Here is a 19692-nt window from a genome sequence, read left to right on the forward strand (position 1 = left end):
GGAAAGTCTATATCCCCTTTCTTTACATAGTAATTAATATTAATTAGTGGTTTAAATTTATTTTTTGCTTCAAGTTAAGTTTGCAGTGGGCACAGTTAACTTTGCATTTCATATGAGGTAGATCAGATTCATCAATTTCAAATGTCCTAGTTCCATATATTCATGTATAAAGTAAACTCTCGTTATTACTAAGTCCACGGGATTAAAAAACCTGAGGTTTGTAATAATGAACTTTGTGAGAGTGTTTCTTTTAGGAATCATTGCAAAAAGACGTACCTTGCTAAAATTCCCTGTCTCTTCAATCTCCTTGCATATAGTCTTGCTGCGGAATAGCCTCAGAGTCATGTGTATGAAATACCCGATTAAATTACTAACAAATACAGTAAATCCTCGATGTATGAACAAGATAAGTACCGAAACATTGTTCGTAAGTTAATAAACCTATGCAAAAATAAAAAAAGGGTGGTATCCTGCAGAATGCAACCCTGCATGACAATGTGTTAACTCACTATTGTTACTAACTGTTCTAGCTGCGTGAGTGACGTGGCTGGAGCTGAAATAAATCCGCTGTCCACAGAAAGGAAGAATGGGTGAAATGCTGAACAGTTCTTGACTTCAAAACGGATTAAATGATACTTTTTTCAGTCTGTACTTAGAGTGCGAGTTTCTTTGCGCCACCCTGCGTCGCATTGGCCCACTCCAAAGGCGCCAAATTTGAAATTTTGGGTACCCCTTAATATTTTAAAAATTCTTATCTGTAATAGTTCATAAATCAAATTTTTGCAAGAAAATGATTTACTGTACAGCCTATTTATGAATGGGGATGAGTGGGTCACCATGATTCCTCAGAATTGAAGCTTTATTACTGTATATGTCTGAATATAGTCCCCCCTTTTTTTCCAAAAATACCTGTGGTAAAAGTTAAGGGGGGGGGGACTATATTCAAACGCATTTTTTTAAATTTTCCCGAAACCATAGCCTCAAAATTATGGGGGGGGGGACTATATTCAGAGAAATACAGTATATGTTGCTGCGTGGATACTGAAGTACATATATCCTACCATAGAAAGAACCATAATTGCTTGTCTTGGGCACAGTGCACGATGAGAATTTGATGCAATCTATAGATATAGAAATCTAGTGCAGTGCTTATGAAATTCCGTAGTGTATGACCACTACGGATTATTGCTTACCCGTCGAACTTTGTAACAAAGTTCATTTTATAACCGCCTGGACGGGGATAGAAGTTCATAATTATGTATTAGCGAAAATTTTGCGATAACGCTTCTTTTGCTATAGATTAGAATACAGTGAGTCCTCGTTCTACGTCACCCCGTTTAACGTCATTTCGCGATAACGTCACGAAAATTTTGAGACCGCAATTCGTTTATCGCACCTTTGCTTCGCGATAACGTCAGGTCTGGTCAGGTCTTTTAAATTTCGCGCGAGAAAAAATGCGAAGCGGCGGGCGTTGCAGGTTGTTCGTTTTGTGGGCGGTAATACAGTCAGTCTAAACGAAGTGTAAAACGGTGTGTTTATTGTCAATTTCAATTACGTTTATAGCAGATTTTCTGCTAAATGAATTCTTAGGTAGGTGCGCAAATGTTAAGTGCGTAAATGTCAAGTAAAGTTTTAGCAAATTTTACTTGACATAACGGTTTTCTGGAACCTGAAAAGTGATTTCTAGGAATTTTTCCGGGTAGAACTCGGAGTATTTGTCGTCACTTTTTCGCCGTGTTCTCAATAATCTTGGTTCCTGTAACTGCGACGATGTTTCAGCGATGATGATGCCCAGGCGATGATGCCCAGGTGACCACCATAGCGAAGCCGAAAAAACAAACGCGGGAAGATACAAAAATGGAGAAGGATGTACGTCGCTGCTGGTATTGCCGTCAATGAAGACAGGGACTCGTGTTTATGCCATAGTTTGGCATTCCCATCGTAAGAAATGGCCCAAATATGATACGCTAAAATTTTTTCGCGTAGGAATTGTGAGGTCTAGGAGCCGATATTCACTTTTTACATTGTTTCTTATGGGACATTGTGCTTCGATTAACGTCATTTCGTTTAACGTCACATTTTTCAGGAACGGTAAGTGACGTTAAACGAGGACTCACTGTAGTTGTTTCATCGGAACCAATGATTTACTTCATAAAAACGAGAACTTTGTTATAACATTGTTCGTATTAATGAGGGTCTACTGTAGTTATATGTCATATGTATTATTCATATGAAAATTCAAATTTTGGATTTCTCTGGTAACTGCCAACATTGTTAACTGCCAACATACATTTCTCTGGTAACTGCCAACATACACTTTTGTTCAAATATGTAGCAACACATCCAAAACATTCCAGATGTATTGTGAGTCAGTAGCCCCATTTGATCCACATCTCATCTAGAAGCCCAAAAAATCTCATATCGCCATGTTGTTATTTGCGTTTAAGTTCAGTGGAACCCCGATCTATCGTTCCAGCATTGATCGTTTTCCCGCATCATCGTTCGCCGTTCCTGGTCCCAAATAAAGTTCTATAAAGACAATGTAATTTTTTCCCGTATCCATTGTTCCTCAAAGTATCGTTTCCGGCATCGATTGTTTGAAGATCCCGTCGTATAATTTTCCCGCATCCATCTTTGACAAAAATGAGAGGAAGCATTCATTTATGGCTAATAATGACAGGCACTTTAGTTTGAATCTTCCCCAGGAGATGAAACTGCCATAGTGAGAAACTCAGTATCGTGGTATAGTAACATAAGCGCATTTCCCAAGATCCGCTATCCCCCTTCATTCATCACTCGCCTCCCCCACTCTGACACTTTTTTCTTCTCTGATATCAAACAAAAGGTCCCAGCTCGTTCAGAGATCGTGTTACAAAGACCTAAGCTTCGAAAAATATATCAAGTTACACAAGAACAATAGAAACGTGTTTCACCCCCCCCCTTTTCTCACCCGCTGACCTTTTTCAGCCCACTTGCTTAAAAGTTCCCAATTTCTGGAGGTTAACTGCTGCATGAATCACCTATATGCCCAAAAGGTGTCTAACAATGAATTTCAGCAATTGGTACTATACATCTATCAGATTGAAATATTTGTAATGTGCACGTTATTCAAAAAAGAATGATACCAAACACGACATATTTCTAACGTTATTTAAGCATTTAAAACAAGGAAGTGGTTGGAAAAATACGATGGTGATTTCTGGCGAAATTCGTAGCTGAGCATCTCGGCAGTTAATGTGGTATTTTTCCGAAAACAGGATATCACACAGCTGGGCCCTGATGTTATCACTGCTACTTGGTTTTTGTATAAACTGTGGATGATTCTTCTGTCATTATAAAGAACCCCAATTTCCTTTAGGATTCCAAGCATTGTGCTCCAATCCACGTTGTCAAATGCTTTCTCTAAGTCCACAAACGCAACAAATGTTGGCTTGTTCTTTTCCATTCTCTTTTCTATGAGCAGTCTTAGGGCCAATATTGCTTCCCTTGTGCCTTTGTTTTTTCTGAATCCAAATTGGTCCTCATCCAAGTACTCTTCTGCTTTTCGTTCTATTCTTCAATAGATGATCCTTGTCAGTATCTTTGATTCGTGTGTAGTAAGGCTTATTGTCCTAAAATCTTCGCACTTCTCCGCTCTTTTCTTCTTAGGAATAGGGATTATAATGTTCCCCTCGAAATCCTTTGGTATCTCACCTGTCGTATACATTTCACTAATGATTTTGTATAGCTGGTTCAACGTCTTCTCTCCTGAATTTTTAATTAGTTCTGCAGGAATGCCATCAATGCCAGACGCTTTATTTATCCTGAGGTCTCTTACAGCCGCATCAAATTCCGATCTTAAAATTTGGGCTCCCATGTCATCGGCATCCACTTCCCTCTCGTTTTCGATAGCATTCGTTCTGAGGCGACTTCCTTTGTACAAATCTTCCAGATATTCCTTCCATCTCTTCCCTTTTTCTTCGTTTTCAATCAATAGTTCTCCGTTTTCCTTAATGTGGTTCCTCACTATCCTATAAGCGGCCTCTACTTTTCCATGTTTAAGATTGTTTTGCACGTCTTCGCAAATGCTTTCCATCCACGTTTCTCTAGCCTTCCGCGCTTTACGACATATTTCGTTCCTTATTCTCTTGTAACGATTCTGTCCTTCCTCTGTTTTTGCAGCCTTGTATTTTCTCCTTTCTTCAATGAGACCTAAGACTTCCTGCGTGATCCATGGTTTTTTCATAACGACTCTTCTTTTACCAAGAACTTCCTCCGCTGCTACCTGCAGACCACTTCTAATGGTTTTCCAACTCTCTTTCACTGATTTATTGGTCGTATCCTCCCCTATTTTATTTTCTACAGCCTATTTAAAAGCCAGTTGATGCTGAACCTCCCTCAATTTTTCAACCTGCCATATGTTTTTCACGGCTTTCTTCAACTTTTTAAATTTAAGGTGGCATTTCATCATAACTAAGTTATGGTCACTATCGATATCTGCTCCTGGATAACTTTTGCAGTCCTTCACCTGGTTCCTGAATCTTTGTTTCACTAGATTGTAGTCGATTTTGAATCTTCTAAGGTCTCCCGGCATCTTCCACGTGTATCTTCTTCGCAGGGGGTTTTTGAATAAAGTGTTGACAACCACTAGCCTGTGCTCAGTGCAGAATTCAAGTAGCCTTTCTCCTCTTTCATTTCGGTTACCTAACCCATATTTCCCAGTTATTATTCTGTCTTGATCTTCGCCGACGATGGCATTCCAGTCACCTAAAATAATAAGATTTTCCTCCCCTCTTACCTGCTTGTTAACTTCCGCTATATCTTGGTAAACATCTTCTACTTCTTCGTCTTCATAATCTGACGTAGGCATGAAAACCTGTACCACTACAGTAGCTACGGGTTTAGTATCTATCTACAGTAAACTCTTGATTTTACGAAGTCAGTGGGACCGGAAAATTGGCACTTCGTAAAATCGAGTTTCGTAAATTCAAATCTTTTTCATAAGTCACGAAAAAAATGTTCGCTTTTGTTTCTTCCGCCGTTTTTTGTCTTTAGTGGTCTTATTTAAATGTTTTCGGTGGTTATTCTTGGTATAATTCATAGAAAAGGCTTTTTGCTATCGATTAATGATGTGAAAAATCGTTAAATAATTATACCACCATAAAATTCCCATTTCTTGTTCATACTTCAACATCAACGATCGCTAAAGAAATTCCCGACCAGTTTAGAAAACGTAATCAAATAATGAATTGCAATGTTTATTATAAGAATTTACAGTAGTAAATTTGTGGTTAGGAGCCAATAGCTACTATTAAGTTTGCAAAAGATAGATATTTGTTTCTGACACCCACGGAATTTTAGCGGCAGCCGGCCTAACCGCCATTTATGTCGCCCTCTATCGCTCAGTGACGAGAAAAAAAGAAAAACAAGGGTCTTAGCCCGTTTCCAAAATAACCTTCGTAAGTTAATATTTCGAGTTACTTCGTATTTTCAGCAGAATGTGCTCTATTTTCACTGAGATTCAATTACGATCATAAGTAACGTAGGATGTGATTATCTTCTGGCGAATATTTGAAGTAAATTCTGTTTGAGTTCTCCGTCCGACTACTGTGTTCCATCATCTTCGCAGACGTTGCCATAAAAGACTTAATTCTTCATCAGGACTGTATTCTTCATACCGGATGTGAGGTGATCTGTTCATATAGTATGTTTCTCTCCTTTTATGCCGACAGGAGCAAGGTTCCAACCGGAAAACGACAGGAGAAACATCTTACAGTATCGGAGAAATATAGATAGAAACGTTATTATCCACATTGATTGTTTTCCTACAAGAGACGTTTTATCATTTCTCAACGTGGTTAAGTATTGGTTCACTAGCGTGAATTCCCAAAAAATGACACGCAAAAACCTGTACCGTCACCTCATTTAGTTTTCGTGTTCCTTTCTCCGCCGTATTGAAAGTTATGCAAAGGATCATTGACATAGAGAAAAGATTTTCTTAGTTTTAGCACTAAAAAATAGTCGCGCCATAATCTTAAATAAATATAGTGTGGAAAGAGCAAAGAAATTAATTTCAATTGAAAAGTCAGCTGAGAAGAAGAGAGACAATTATAAGCGCGGCACCATTTTCCCGATAGTGGAAGATACTTCTTCCGCCTCTCTCCGGTGAATAACTTCCCCCCGTTGCAGGTAAAGATGAACCATGCCCTTCTCCACAATCGGGGAACGTTCCCAGTGGGTGGGGTGAATAAGAGTGGGATGGGAATTGCCTGAGGGAAGAAGTGTGGTCATCACAAGGACTGGTGAAGGGGGCAGGACAAAGAAGGGTGGGGAAATGGCCTTCAGCTCTGCCTCAGTCTACTTTTGGGGGCCGTATTTTTTTGCGACGCACACAAGCTCAGTCACCTTAGGGAGGGAGTGAATGGGAAATGCTGGGGAAGGAGGGGTTTGGGATGCGTAAGGTGGATGTTAGCAAGATCAGCCAAAGGCGGCAGGAGGGAAGGGACAAAGGCTTTTGAAAGACAGAACCCCAGCATGGGAGAACGGGGAAGCGCTTGAGAAGAAAGTTCATGGTTAGACTAGGAAGTGCGTCTTCATTACGAGAAGCCCGAAATATAAATTGGCGGTAAATAGAGCCCAATACTTAAGATATTTAAGTTGTTCATTCACAAAGGCCAATATATACACGGAAAGATATTATGGCGCGGATTGTATGTATCAACGTCCATTTCGGGATGTTATTAATTTCTGTTCCCATTTATAAAAGTAGCAAATAGATTTGAAAGAATGATAATCATGAATAAAAATATCTAAATCGATATCCAAACGCACATGAGCAAAATAGATGAATGTATACATACCGATCCATCGCAAGTAATACCGCTCAAGCTTCTTCCGGTACAGGACTTTAAAATCTTGGATAATGCCTTGGTCCAAGGGCTGGGACTTGCTAGTCGAGTTCGGGGGTAAAAAGAGGACTCAAACATTAGGCAATTTTAGATCTTCCACGTATTTATGAACGGTGGCATTATCCATTATTAAAACAATTTTGCTGTTCTCTCCAGCAATTTTTCTCTGTAGACGTATAACCGTTTGCTGGAAAATTTCTCGGGTCATTCAGCTGTTTTTATTTGCATGGTAAAAAACGGGGAGGGCTTCCAATTTTACATGTTTTAAGCACCGTGGCCTTTCAAATTTCCCAATGACAACGGGCTTATTTTGTCCGTGCCCGTTTGGTTGACGCACAGCCTCACAGTAACACGCACTTTACTCTTTTCCCCCCATGGCACCTTTGCCCTTTGAAACCCAGGGTTCCGTCGGGTAATGCATTAAAAAATAGCCCAGTTTCAGGGGCCAGCGAGGGTGAGCTCGTCGAGGAAAGGGTCCCGGATTAGGGACCCTTCGAAGTGCTTCGGCGAAAAGTAGTCAAGTAGTCTTCGAAGTACGTTCACAGCAGTGCAAAGGGTTAATTAGGGGTGTACGAAATACTCCGCGCGACCTTCCTGGCATGTTAAACTACGAATTATTGTCGATGCTATGTTTACGAACAGGCACGTAAATAGGGGCATAATGTCAGCCGCGATATTTTAACTGAACTCCTACTCCCCCTAAATTCCCACAGTGAGGTTTTTGGCGACCCATTTCTCTCCAAAGTTGCATTATCATTTACGATTTCGCACTTTTGATGGACCACAGTTGGAAGCGCTGATTTTTTAGCTACTTACGCCGGCGTAACTAGTTTTGTTGACAAATTTTTCGCCGTAGTTCGTATAAACGAATGCCATTTGTTCCTAGGGACCGAGCCGAGGTTCGTAAATTCAAAAAATTTCGTATAATCGAAACTTCGTATAATCGAATAGCGCCATGTATTTAGCATAGGCTTTTCACCGGGACCGCAATATCACTTCGTATAATCGAAAACTTCGTAAAATCCTGCTTCGTAAAATCAAGAGTTTACTGTACACCATTACTATCCTTTCATTAAACTGCAGGTAGCTTTTAACACGCATTCCGGCACTTTTTCTATGCATTATGCCTACTCCAGCATTACCATTTAGCGATCCTGTGGGTATCATTCTGTAGCTTCCACTCCAAAAGTCTCCTTCTTGGGGCCACTTCATTTCGCTGATGCCTAATACGTCGAGGTTCATTCTTTGCATCTCCACCTTCAAGTTCTCTAGCCTACCGCAGGTGCGAAGTGATCTTACTTTCCATGTGCCTATCCTTAATATTCTATCACCTTTGAATGATGTATCCTCTCGAGTAGTCCCCGCCCGGAGATGGGAATGGGGGACTAGTTTACCTTCGGAATATTTTACTTGAGAGAATTCCATCATGTCATTATATAAATTGAGTGGAGTAGCTGCGACTCCTTGGGAGGATAATGTGGTGGTTTCCCCTTGCCTTCCACATCGCAGTACTACAGCTGTTAAAGTAAATGTTCCCCCGGGTGATGAGAGGCATAATTGTTGGCGGCCCCCAGTCGCCAAGTCACGGTATCTTCATAGGTTTTGGTATCATTTAAATGGTCTACCTTACCCAAGGGTAGCCCAATACCCCCTCAGAACACCGCCGCTTTTTGTCCACGACTGCTTATTCAATGAGAGAACTCGCTTATCTCGCAGCTAACCTCTATATCTAAAGGTCGACCCACCATCCGCAACCCGGTGGACGCACTCGGTGGCTTTAAGGTCAGCCGCGAGTTCTCCCTACTAACAATCCAAATTCATATACTCATCTGGTGCTACGCTAATTAGAAAAGAATGTGTAAGTCGCCTACTCTTCAGGACAAAAAATCTCCAAGCAATTGTTGACAAACGTTAATGTCCATGTTCTCGTCGAGGAATCGAGAAAAAAGAGCGCTTCCTTGGAATGTTTGAAAATTAGTTTCATCGGAAGGTGAGCTCATCAACAAAGTGTTCCAGAATGTGATTGATCACCACAAAAATCAAAAATGGTTGATTGAGCGAACAATTTTGACGGCTCAGAACGAAAATGTGGATCACTCAAACTAGGTAAATCAGGATGATATAGTTGGTACTCTGCATGAATTCAAATCTTTTAACTGTGTAGCAAACGAAGACGAAATCACCAACTTTCTATCTGAATATTTTAAGTCCTTGGACGTACCTGGCTTACCAAGGCACGATTTACAGCTAAATGTAGAATATGTTCATGATCTTTCGAAACCTAAACCAACCATAACTATTCAACTTATTCAAATTCAAAGATGAGGAAGTTCTCATTCCGAAGATTCCATGATCCCAACTTATATGCCCTTTTGAGCTTAAACGTATTCAATTTCCAATTCGTGTTGCATTCGTGATAACGATTAACAAATCACATGGTCAGTCTTTCAGTTTTTGTGATGTTTGTGCTCATGTGCTAATGAAAACCCACGATTTTCTCATGGTCAATTAAACGTGGTATGTTAACGAGTCGGCAAACCATCCGTTGTATTTCTTCCTTCACATCAAGAGCACAGCTAGGATAGGGGGGTTTTAGGCGCAGCTAATACTACTGGTGATTAAAAAAACTAATTCAGGTCTGTCTGGTCAGGTCTGTAGGATATAGAAAACTCGCTAAGGTAAGTGAGAGGTGTGGGGGCCATCCCCCAGATATTTTTTAAGATAAATGGTTCAAAATAGTGGGTTTTGCGGCTGTGTGAATAGTTAAATATGTATTGTTTGTTACTAATCCGTCCCCCTAATATTAGTAACAAAAGTTTTTATAAAAAAGTTCTCTGAGCTCTTGGGGGGTTTTAACCCCCAAAACCCCCCTCGCTACGTCACTGCTTCGCTTCGTTATATTTATTTAGCTTATCCGCTTTATCTTGCACCTGATAACAAAACAAAAACAGCTGTTTATCAGAAGATGCTTGACGCAAGACATTTAACCCGAATGTGTAGGGCACACCGTGGTGTGTTGAAGCATGCAGCACGTTTACACAGTGCATTTTTTCCAAACAGAGATACTATAACTGGTGCGCCTTAAGTCATTTGATACGAATGTTGCTTCATAGGGGCTTTTCTTACACGATTTGGAGCATCAGTCAGGCGTCGGTCTGGTCTGGCCCCGTAAACGGGCCAAGTTTACGCAACAGACTTGGACCTAAAAACATTTTTTTTATGGTTAATAACACAAATAGCCAACAACTGAATCCTTATAATCTTTATTTCATTAGCTGCTTTATAAAACCAAAATGCCCAACATTTCTTAAGCTAAAACGTAAGAAAATTCATTGAAAAAAATCCGCGTAAACGTGATCCGATCCACCCTATGTAGATTCAATAAATAAAATGTCTTTCTGACAAGTAATTTTGATACTCATTTACGTAGTTTTATTGAATTTGTATCCTTATTTTATTATAATAAATTAAACATGATTAAAAACGATACAGCTGCTCTTGATTTATAAATGGTGTAACTAAGCTAAGTTCATTGATTGTTAGGCGGTACGAAGTTTGCCGGGTCAGCTAGTATGGATATAAAATGAGGTTTGGGAACAGTGTCTTCCATGTACAATATTGCTAGTGATCACGAAGAGCAAGAATTCTTCCTATTTTGTCCTAGAACTGAATACCACAAAGTAGATACCTGCAAACCGCAAGTATGCTATGAAGTTTATTATTGCACCAGAAAATGCCACAAACTAGCGAGAAAAAATTTCCAACCCCTCTAGGAGAAGACAAAGTCAGTATTTATATATTTCCAGAAACCCCGAAAACAGCTTGCAATGGCCTTTACATCAATGATTAATAACTGTAAAAGCCCATGGACACCCCTGCCCTGTATAGAGGTCACTTACCCTGGCCGGACTCATACCCATGACCTTCAAATTAGCAGGCGAGGATTTTACCCCACTGCATGCATGTGGGTGGGGGAATATGTAGCATAGGATCTGATGTTTGTCAAGTGTTTGTTGCCTACAAAATAAGTATTTTTCCCATTCATTTATTTAAGCCAGCCTTGTAATGCATAAAGAATTTTTCAACATTAATCAGCCTCACTATGGACTACGGAGATCCATAGCACTAGATTGGCGTAAACAAACTAACATGTGACGCATGTTAAAATATTTGATTCAGATCAACAGGAAGGAAAGTCAAAATGACAGTGAGAAAACTCCCCTCATTGTTTGCCAAACTTTCATTTGAAGAAAATCCTAGGATTCAATTTGAACAAGAAATCGTAGGTGCGAGGAAGCATGAAAGTGGGAAGTGGACGCTGCTTCTGGAATTGTGAAGACCTTTGGATGCTGCCATTGGCTTACCCATCCCCTTGCTATTGGCAACCCCCACGTGCACCGTGTAATTTTCACCTCGGAATGTCGCACAGAAAAGAAACTGGTTGTGCATTAATGTCATATTCTGTCAGATGCCTGTTTGTTAATGTGTTAATGTTTGCCTGCTGCAGCAGCAGCATGGCATGGGTTCCATTGCATTCATTCAAACTTTTCAAAAACATTCACACTTTCTCGAAAACAAAATATTAATTTAACGGCCCAATTGTGCAGCTATAATAATTAATGTAAATGGCTATAAACCCATGAAGGTATTGGAGTAAGTCATGCCTTTAACTTGCTTCATGATTTTCTAGAGTTTTATGAAATTTCATTTTTCCTTTCCAATTTCTTTTATATTTGTGTTAGCATGGTGATATGTGGTGAGGACATAATTTAGTTTACATCCTGGTGCTTTTATATCATGATTTTGGGTGCCTACTTATCTAGTGAATTGATTGTCATGTTGGCCTCTGTCTTTTCAGGAGTTATATTATATATATTGCTTGTTGGCTACCCGCCATTTTGGGACGAGGATCAGCATCGGTTGTATTCACAAATTAAGGCTGGAGCGTATGACGTGAGTTATACTAGCTGAATTACTACTCATAGATACTAGTGCATTTTAGTTTTCCATCCTGCTCTTTTTTCATCTGTTAGTACTTGAGTAATTCCATATTTTTTCATCATGGCTTCCCTTCTCTATCACCATAGCCATCTAACCATTAACTTTTGTCTGGTGTCACGTATTTCATAAGGGCTTAGCATTTTATGCAATGTTTGACATGTTAAGAGTCATGTCAGATGAAACACTTTCTTGAATCAGGTTTTCATTTTGTTATATCTGCTGCTCTTGGTGAAATTTTCAATAAGTCTTTCATAAATTACATCAATTTTGTGAAAATGAGTTTAATAACCATAGTGTAATTCAAAGAATTTAATCATCGCCCTTCCCAAGCATTACTGCATTGGAAACTCCTTTTGTAAAGAACCCAGCTGTATTGTTGAAACTTCTCTGGCACTGTAAAGGACTGGCCCCAGTTAGGAATAACATAACCTCTTTTTAACAAAGTTTCCATGTGGACATTATGATTTTACAATGTACATATTAATACATACATAGTTTCACTTCAAAATTTTTTTTCATTCTTTGATTTCACGTGTATTTGATAAGGTGTTGCCATACGGTGTGCAGCTTCTCAGAAGCAAGAATGCCAGTGTTGCATACAATACTTTCCAAATTTGCCAACTCTCAGGTTGTATTAGGTATCAAATTTGGCACGGAGCTTTAGAATTTGAGTTGTAAGGGTGTGTAATCAGACGATTCTGACATGGTCAGTGAAGAAATTTTGTTGCATTAAGACACCCTTGTGTAAAGGAATGCATGGGAGCCTTTTCATATGAATGGCACGAAAATCTTGCAGCCCTTCAGGCCTTACCTTGAGTGCCTAAAATTGATATCTTCAACTGCAAAACTTTGCGTTCCACTCACATTAGGTCATTATGATTGGGGCTAGCTATCACTTTTTGCTCAGAAATATTTTCATCTTTTCACTCTTGATCATCAGGTGTTTGACAATTATGTGTAAACCATCGCCTAATGATTTCATTGTAATGCAGCCATAATAATATTTCCCATATCATATGATGTCGTAGCAATTTTTACTTATTAATATAACAAAAATTCTGGATGATTTCAAATTTTTGATATAGGTAAATATTTCCAACTGGTCTTGTACCACTGTTCTGCAAAAAAAGTCCAAAAAATTATTGGCTACAATTTAGGGTGTTGTGATGTAATATGACTGGTATGTTGGATTTTTTTCTCTAGAAATTGGCCATTACGTAAAGCAGTTCATAGCTGTGTTCTTAGTTGTGTGCACTCAATCTAGCTAATGTGACAACTCAGCTGAAGCTAGGTCATAACTAAAGTAATGATACTAGCAGCTGTAGTAATTTTCCACACTGTTGTATTCGCTCAACCAGTTTCAACGTTTACACGTCATTATCAAGAGCTGTCTGAATAAAGGGTAGCTACACTGGGCCATATATATATATATATATATATTGCTGGGAGCTGTAGCTGGGGTAAAATTAATAAGTATAATTTGAAATTCAAATATACATTATGGAACTAAGAACTATATGTATCGTTAAGAACTATCTGCAAGTTGTTCGGGAAGAATCCTAAATTTGCTGCATATTCTGTGGTGGTATTTTGTTTGACATTGTATATGGAAGGACATTAGCTGCTGGGTACTGTACTTATTACGAAGTTCACGGGACTGAAAAACCGGAGGTTTGGAGGTTTGTAATAACGAAGTTCGTATGAATGTTTCTTTTAGGAATCATCGAAAAAAAACAGTGCATAATACACGTGATTAAATTATATGCAAATACATAAAAACAAGAGAATTTGTTTCAGTTTCTCAATAGAAGAATGCAGCGTGATGCAATCGAGGGTTAATATCTTCCGAATACTGTAAGTCCTCGATGTACGAACTAGATGCATTCCGAGACCTTGTTTGTAAGTTGATAAACCTACAGTCCGGCCGCCGAGAGTTGTCCTATAACAGGCAGAATGGTGTATTTGAGGGACGGGTGCAAGGTTGTTGGGTAAGAGAGGGAAACGCCTACTTAACTTGTGAATAGGGGTAAGGGTTGTGTAAATAAAGGAGCTGGGAGGGACAACGAGCATAAAGGACCCAAACGGAGACCCATTGTTTTGGTGATTCAAAGAAAGGGCTTGTTTCGGTGGTCCAGATTAATTTCGGTGCTTCATGTGCAGCTGACAACATTGTATGACTAGGGGAGGGTGTGAGGTGCATTTGGGGGAACGCAATTGGCTGCAAACCGTGCTGGCGCAGGGTTTTCCGCCCCTCCTTTGCAAATTCAAGCCTGCGAGCGCCCCCCATTGGAGGTCTAGAAATCACTGCTCCACACCATTTGGTGATTTCTCCATTGCAACTAAGACTTAATCATGGAAAGGGACATGCTGATAAGAAAAAAAAATTGTGATTCCTCATGAATGTTTTAAAGTATGATGTAGGTTTTGACTTGGCACCTGGACATACATCAGGATTGATGTTCACACGAACTGTCAGAAGCTCAAAATGTGGTTAAATACTGAGGATTGGACGTTTTTGAAAGGCTAATTTTAGAATGTCGTGATCTACATCTACCTACTACTCAGCAAGGTGCCTAAGAGGTGTATGGCATGGGGTGTTAGGACACCAGCCGTTATTATTTTTATTATGATTTATAATTACAATTAATGATAATCGGTGTAATTAGTTATGAAAATTGAAATTTGCTGTAATCAGTTGAAAATTAAAAACAGAATGGAAATATTTAAGCTTCTAATATTTAACTAATGTAGATTCATCTTTGATAATTTATGAATTTTATCTACCTGTACCAAGGGAAGCCTGAAGTCCAAGGATGTAACCATGTATATGGAATTTCATCTGGGGAACTGTGTAAGACAATGTAAAATTCAACGGCATGTTTTCATGATTCCTACTGCTGACGATGGATCAAATCAAATTCCTTTTTGAAATTGTTTTAGTACTTAAAATTTTTGAGAAAGGCTGATACTGGTAACATAAGTGAACGAACAAATGATATCTGACCGTGCCGATGATGAGTTTTGGAGTGACTGGATGGAGTTGTAAGAGTCTGGAGCAGTGGGGAATGTCTCCATGGTGCTCATGTCCAGGAAATCCCAAACTAATCCACGGCAACATAACGAATGACCCGTGGGTGCACAGTTTGAATGCTAGAAAACCTATACCATTGTCATAGAAATATGTGATTTGTTTCCACGGTGATTATTTCTCCTCCTTTTGAAAAATGTGCCTGCAGGAGTCCACTGCAGCGGCTACATGTGCATTTACAATTTAAGAAAACTCTTTTTCTCATCTTGCGACAATGCAGCTCTCAAATCACACCTATGCAACAAACACCCCTGAAATGAAGTCACTGTTTTCGTGGTCCCATCGCATATTTTATGTGGTGGTTTTACTCTACCTATGCAGAAATAATTATGTGCTCTTCACTAATTCGAGATAATGCAAATTATGCACAGATCTGACTCTGGAACATTCTCAGGAACTTAATTTGCCTGTAACCTGGGGACTACCAAACGGAAACCTCAGTCTCAGACTACTGCCTTCATTGTCAGCTGCGTGGATGGTCAAATTGTGGTCGTGTAGTCAATTTATTGCCTTAAAGAGCAAGCAGCTGGCTGCCATCAGAAGAGGAGTGGAAACAAGGGGTGCATTTCTTTCTCTCGGTCTCTCTTGGTGCGTGGGTGTGGGAAGGAGGGTGTGGGTGTGGCTTGTACAGCAGTGAAAAAACCCTAACCTGGTGCACCACCCTCAGCACTCTCCTATCTCTCTACTCTCACTGGAGCAGCCCTTAAAACTCAGGAAGAAAGGCACTCTTTTGTTGGAAGGGCAGTACATATCACAATTGCTGCAACCACTGTGCAGCAGCAGTTCTTTTGTTTTGGCTCCTGCTTGCAGTCTTTGCTGATTGCCAGGGGCTCAAATGTTAGTTCAAGGTGGCCACATATGTTGCATTGATGATTCAAAAGAGCCCCCCCCATATATGTATGTATGTACTCAACTTCTTTTCCATTGAGGGAGGCTGAGGATGTAGCCGTTCTGTCTGCTCCTGTCGAGACTGGTGAGCCTCCCTCCCCTCCCTTCCCTTTGCACACTCTGTGCACACATTTCCTATTTTGTGCATCTGCCATTGCATTACCTACATACCATTTATTTTTAATTCCACCAGGTGGTGTAAGGCCATCATTTTTGTTCAGTTGCCATTAGAAAGCAATTAATCCAAGAGTCTAACATGGGTGATGATATGTACGTAGCTGTGTTTCCTCCATGAGGATATCCGAGTGCAAGTTGGTACCTACGAGAGCATATGTAGTCTCTGTCATATTTGTCATTGTCGCGAGGCTGCAGTCCTCCAATCCTACTGTCTAGACATGGGATGGGTCTCCAAACACCACTAGAAGAGCCTTAGAAAGAAAATATTGTTTTACAAAAGTGATGAGCAGCAAATTTGGTGAGGGGAAGTCTGAAATTACTACTTGTAATGATCCACCATGACCCTTTGGGTCTTTGATGTCTTAAAGTGTGGCCAATGACAGTTTTCTCTGTGAAATACTTTTGAGGTGATGTAGACGTTTCCTTTAGAGAATGCTTGTCCCATTAGTGCCATGGTATCAGTGTGAACTATCATGTGAATGAAATGTGTGATTGGACCTACACTATTCTTCTATGTTTGACATGCAATTAAAGCCTTTTTAAATTTTGTATTCTCTTCTCAGTGAAAATTTCTGCTTTAGCAGCAATTTATTTGAATGATGAAAGCATAAGTTTGTTGTGCAAGTTATGCCTTTAGGATGAGGCATCATTAACTTTCATATTTTGTAGGAATGGTGAAAAATGATCAGATTTAATTTTGCAAAAGTATTGTTTGATGAACTTCCCTGTTCTTGAAATCTCACAGTGCCTATGTATGCATTCCAATCAGTGGACTATGAGAGGATAAATTTTGCAATGACAATGACTGATTATTTTTTCCTAATAAAATTTCAAAATTGCAAGAAGTGGCTGCAAGGGGAGGTAAAACTTTGTTGTGCGGGTGGGAAAGGGTTTTCCCATCTATTTATTACAACCCCGTCGCTCTTGTTTTGGTCAACTCTGGTATTAGAACTTTGAGCGATGAGTTACACGGCTGGGACAAAAATGGGTTGGGAGGTAAAGGCCACACCAGTTCACTCACTCATTCATGCCAAGTCATCCACACACACAATCCTCATGCCACAGAAAATAAATAGACAAGACTCTCCTTGGCTGACATGAGTCATGCCTAACCCCGGCACTTTAACGTTAAACCTTCCAAACAGGAGCAGTTACAGTAGTTATGTATAGACACTCTGAGGGTTATATACTGTAGAAATACGAGATTTTCAGTGGTATAGATGAAGCTGAAGGGTTTTGTGAAGACAGTTCTTCACTTCCGGGAAAGAAGAAATTTGTGGTGGCAGTGGAACTGTAACATGGCATAGAGGGATGGGCACTTGGCTGATGGTCACTTAGGTTTCAGGGAAGTCAACCTGTGAGATTGAGAGATTGAGAGGCCTTGTGCGGAGGAACATGGCCGTGATGTTAATGCTTGCTTTGTGGATTTTGCAAAAGGCTGTGGAGGCCCTCACACTGGAGTGGGTGGAACAGTTCAATGTTTGGGCTGCACATTGCACAAGTGCACTCAGCGGTTAGGACATCGGGGACAGAATAGCTTTGGCAAACGAGAAAGAGGTGAAGAGAGAATTTTTGTTTGAGATGAAATAGTGATTGAAGTAAATATTATGTAGAACTCAAGGGGCTTGATGTGAGGCAGATGGTGCAGAAAGGTGGGCACTTGTGGGAAGGAGGACGAGGGTGGAGTGGAGGCAATTGAGAGATGGGTGTGGAGGAGAAGGTGGAGAGGACTGAGGAGTGGGACGTTGGAGGTGCAGTAGGGGAGAATGTGTTGGGGGTGGAATGTGGGCAAGACTGCAATATATGTACTCCTGATTATCCGAATGGGATAACGATGGGGAGAGGCGGCTCAAATAATGCAAACTTCCACTTTAATTTCTTGTAATTTTCATCTTATGCATAAATCAATCAATCAGTTCTTATTTTGTGCACATTTTATGTTATTTTAGACTGCTTTCCGGAATCATTAGTAGCTTTATTTTCCCGGTGCAATCTTTTTTGCGGCGATAACGTGATTGCACTCTTTTACACACATTCTTACTGCTCAGTGTAATACTTATTGTTAGTTTCTGAAAACCGCGCATCCGTGGCTGCAAGATCACAGATTCAGAAATGTGGTTTGCACGAATGCTTCAAAAGCACTGCACGATGTCAGAAACTACATCGTCAGGAACCACGCCACATCTCACACAAGTTGCACGGGATGCAGATCCGTGATCACTGAACGTGATCGCACACTGCAATGCTTGGAAAACATGGAACTCCCATGACTGGGGCGCCATCACTCCATCGCCCAGATTTGGTTAAATGGAAACCAGGGCTCATGGCAAACTGTCTCAAATGGCAAGCAAGTCCCTGGCTATGACTCATGCTTTCTCTACGTCCATTTCCCTCGCTGCCTTCACTTCTACTTTTGCCTTTCTCTCCAGATTGACCTTGATTAGGTAGTTACAGGGTAGACATGCCTGAGTGCGACGAAGTCTCCGGTTCCCTAGTGCCGTAGTCAACTGTATGAGAGTCCAGGGCAATAATTGCACATTTCTGTTTTGTTTCCATTCATTAGTATGTAGTGATATTAAATACTTGCTTATGTGCTAATGCCTGTGAAGTACCTAATTGTTGAACATGTTGAAGGGTGTGTGATATCGAGATGGCGGGCCTGGCCAGTGTCAGCAGGTGGATATGAATACATACTGGTTTTGCAAGCTATTGAAATGCAATTGCAATGACTTCAAGTCCCAGTCATATGGTATCTTTCATTACTATGACTGTAAAAATATTATGTGTGAAGCAGTAAAATCAGATTCAATGAAAACTTCGTAGCCAGTGCACATTTGAGAAAGAGGTCAAAGTGTAAGCTGAGATGGGCACAGGTGGAGTTGGAGCAATAATGCACATATCTGCTGCTCACTAGATTCTGAGTTATTTATGTAGAAACAGTCCTGGTCAAATGAGTGAACAACGTAGAGCAAAATAAATCCGTAGTTGATGCTGATGTGAGATTGCTGGGCAATAAAGGCTTGCTGCTGCCGGGCAGAGGCTATTGTGCGCTGCTGGGTGCAAGAGTAGGATTCAGGAAAGGCAAGAGGGTTTTGAGCAGCAAAAAAACATCATTTGCAAGACAAGGAGCTTGCATTGGTTGAGTATGGACGCAAAAATGAGATTGAAAATTTCCTTTGGCCATGGGCATACTCAGTTGAGATGCTGGGAAAATGAAATATTTAATACAGGAGGCAATTTAAGAAGCTGTCTTAAGTTATGACAGTGCTTTTTTGCTTCTCATTGTTGAATTCCCCACCATATGTGATGATCATCATGATTTTAGGAGCTCTGCCAAAAATTTAAGTTAGTTTAATTTAGTCTACTCTGGCTAGGTTAGCCTCTATTCTTGCATTGGAAATGAATATTGTTTCGCATTGACTCTCCAAACTTACAAAGTCACAATATCATAATGGTTTTTGAAATCCTGCAATGATTTCTTCAATAATATAGTTGATGACCTCAAATCCAGAAAACCACAAATCCGGAACATTTGAAAATTCCTCTGCGTAGTGCTTCGAATTGCCATCTCGAAGTACCACTCTCCGAGCATTGTTCTGGGACGAGGAGGAAGTTAGCGCACCCTATGAACACACGCTTACAACTTAGGCA

At 40.2% G+C, this 19692-nt stretch overlaps 1 protein-coding gene across 17 annotated transcripts in view; it reads left to right on the top strand.

Annotated features, from left to right (window-relative positions):
- The window catches only part of LOC124160101 (calcium/calmodulin-dependent protein kinase type II alpha chain), a 320103-nt gene that overhangs the window by 169346 nt on the left and 131065 nt on the right, over positions 1 to 19692 (top strand). For all 17 annotated transcript variants that reach the window (XM_046535829.1, XM_046535833.1, XM_046535832.1 and 14 more), the window contains exon 8: positions 11746 to 11840. In XM_046535829.1, coding sequence (XP_046391785.1) covers positions 11746 to 11840 — 95 coding nt within the window. The remainder of the gene's footprint in view (positions 1 to 11745; positions 11841 to 19692) is intronic.

The sequence above is a fragment of the Ischnura elegans genome, chromosome 6, assembly GCF_921293095.1.
Source record: "Ischnura elegans chromosome 6, ioIscEleg1.1, whole genome shotgun sequence".
In the NCBI taxonomy this organism is placed as follows: domain Eukaryota; kingdom Metazoa; phylum Arthropoda; class Insecta; order Odonata; family Coenagrionidae; genus Ischnura; species Ischnura elegans.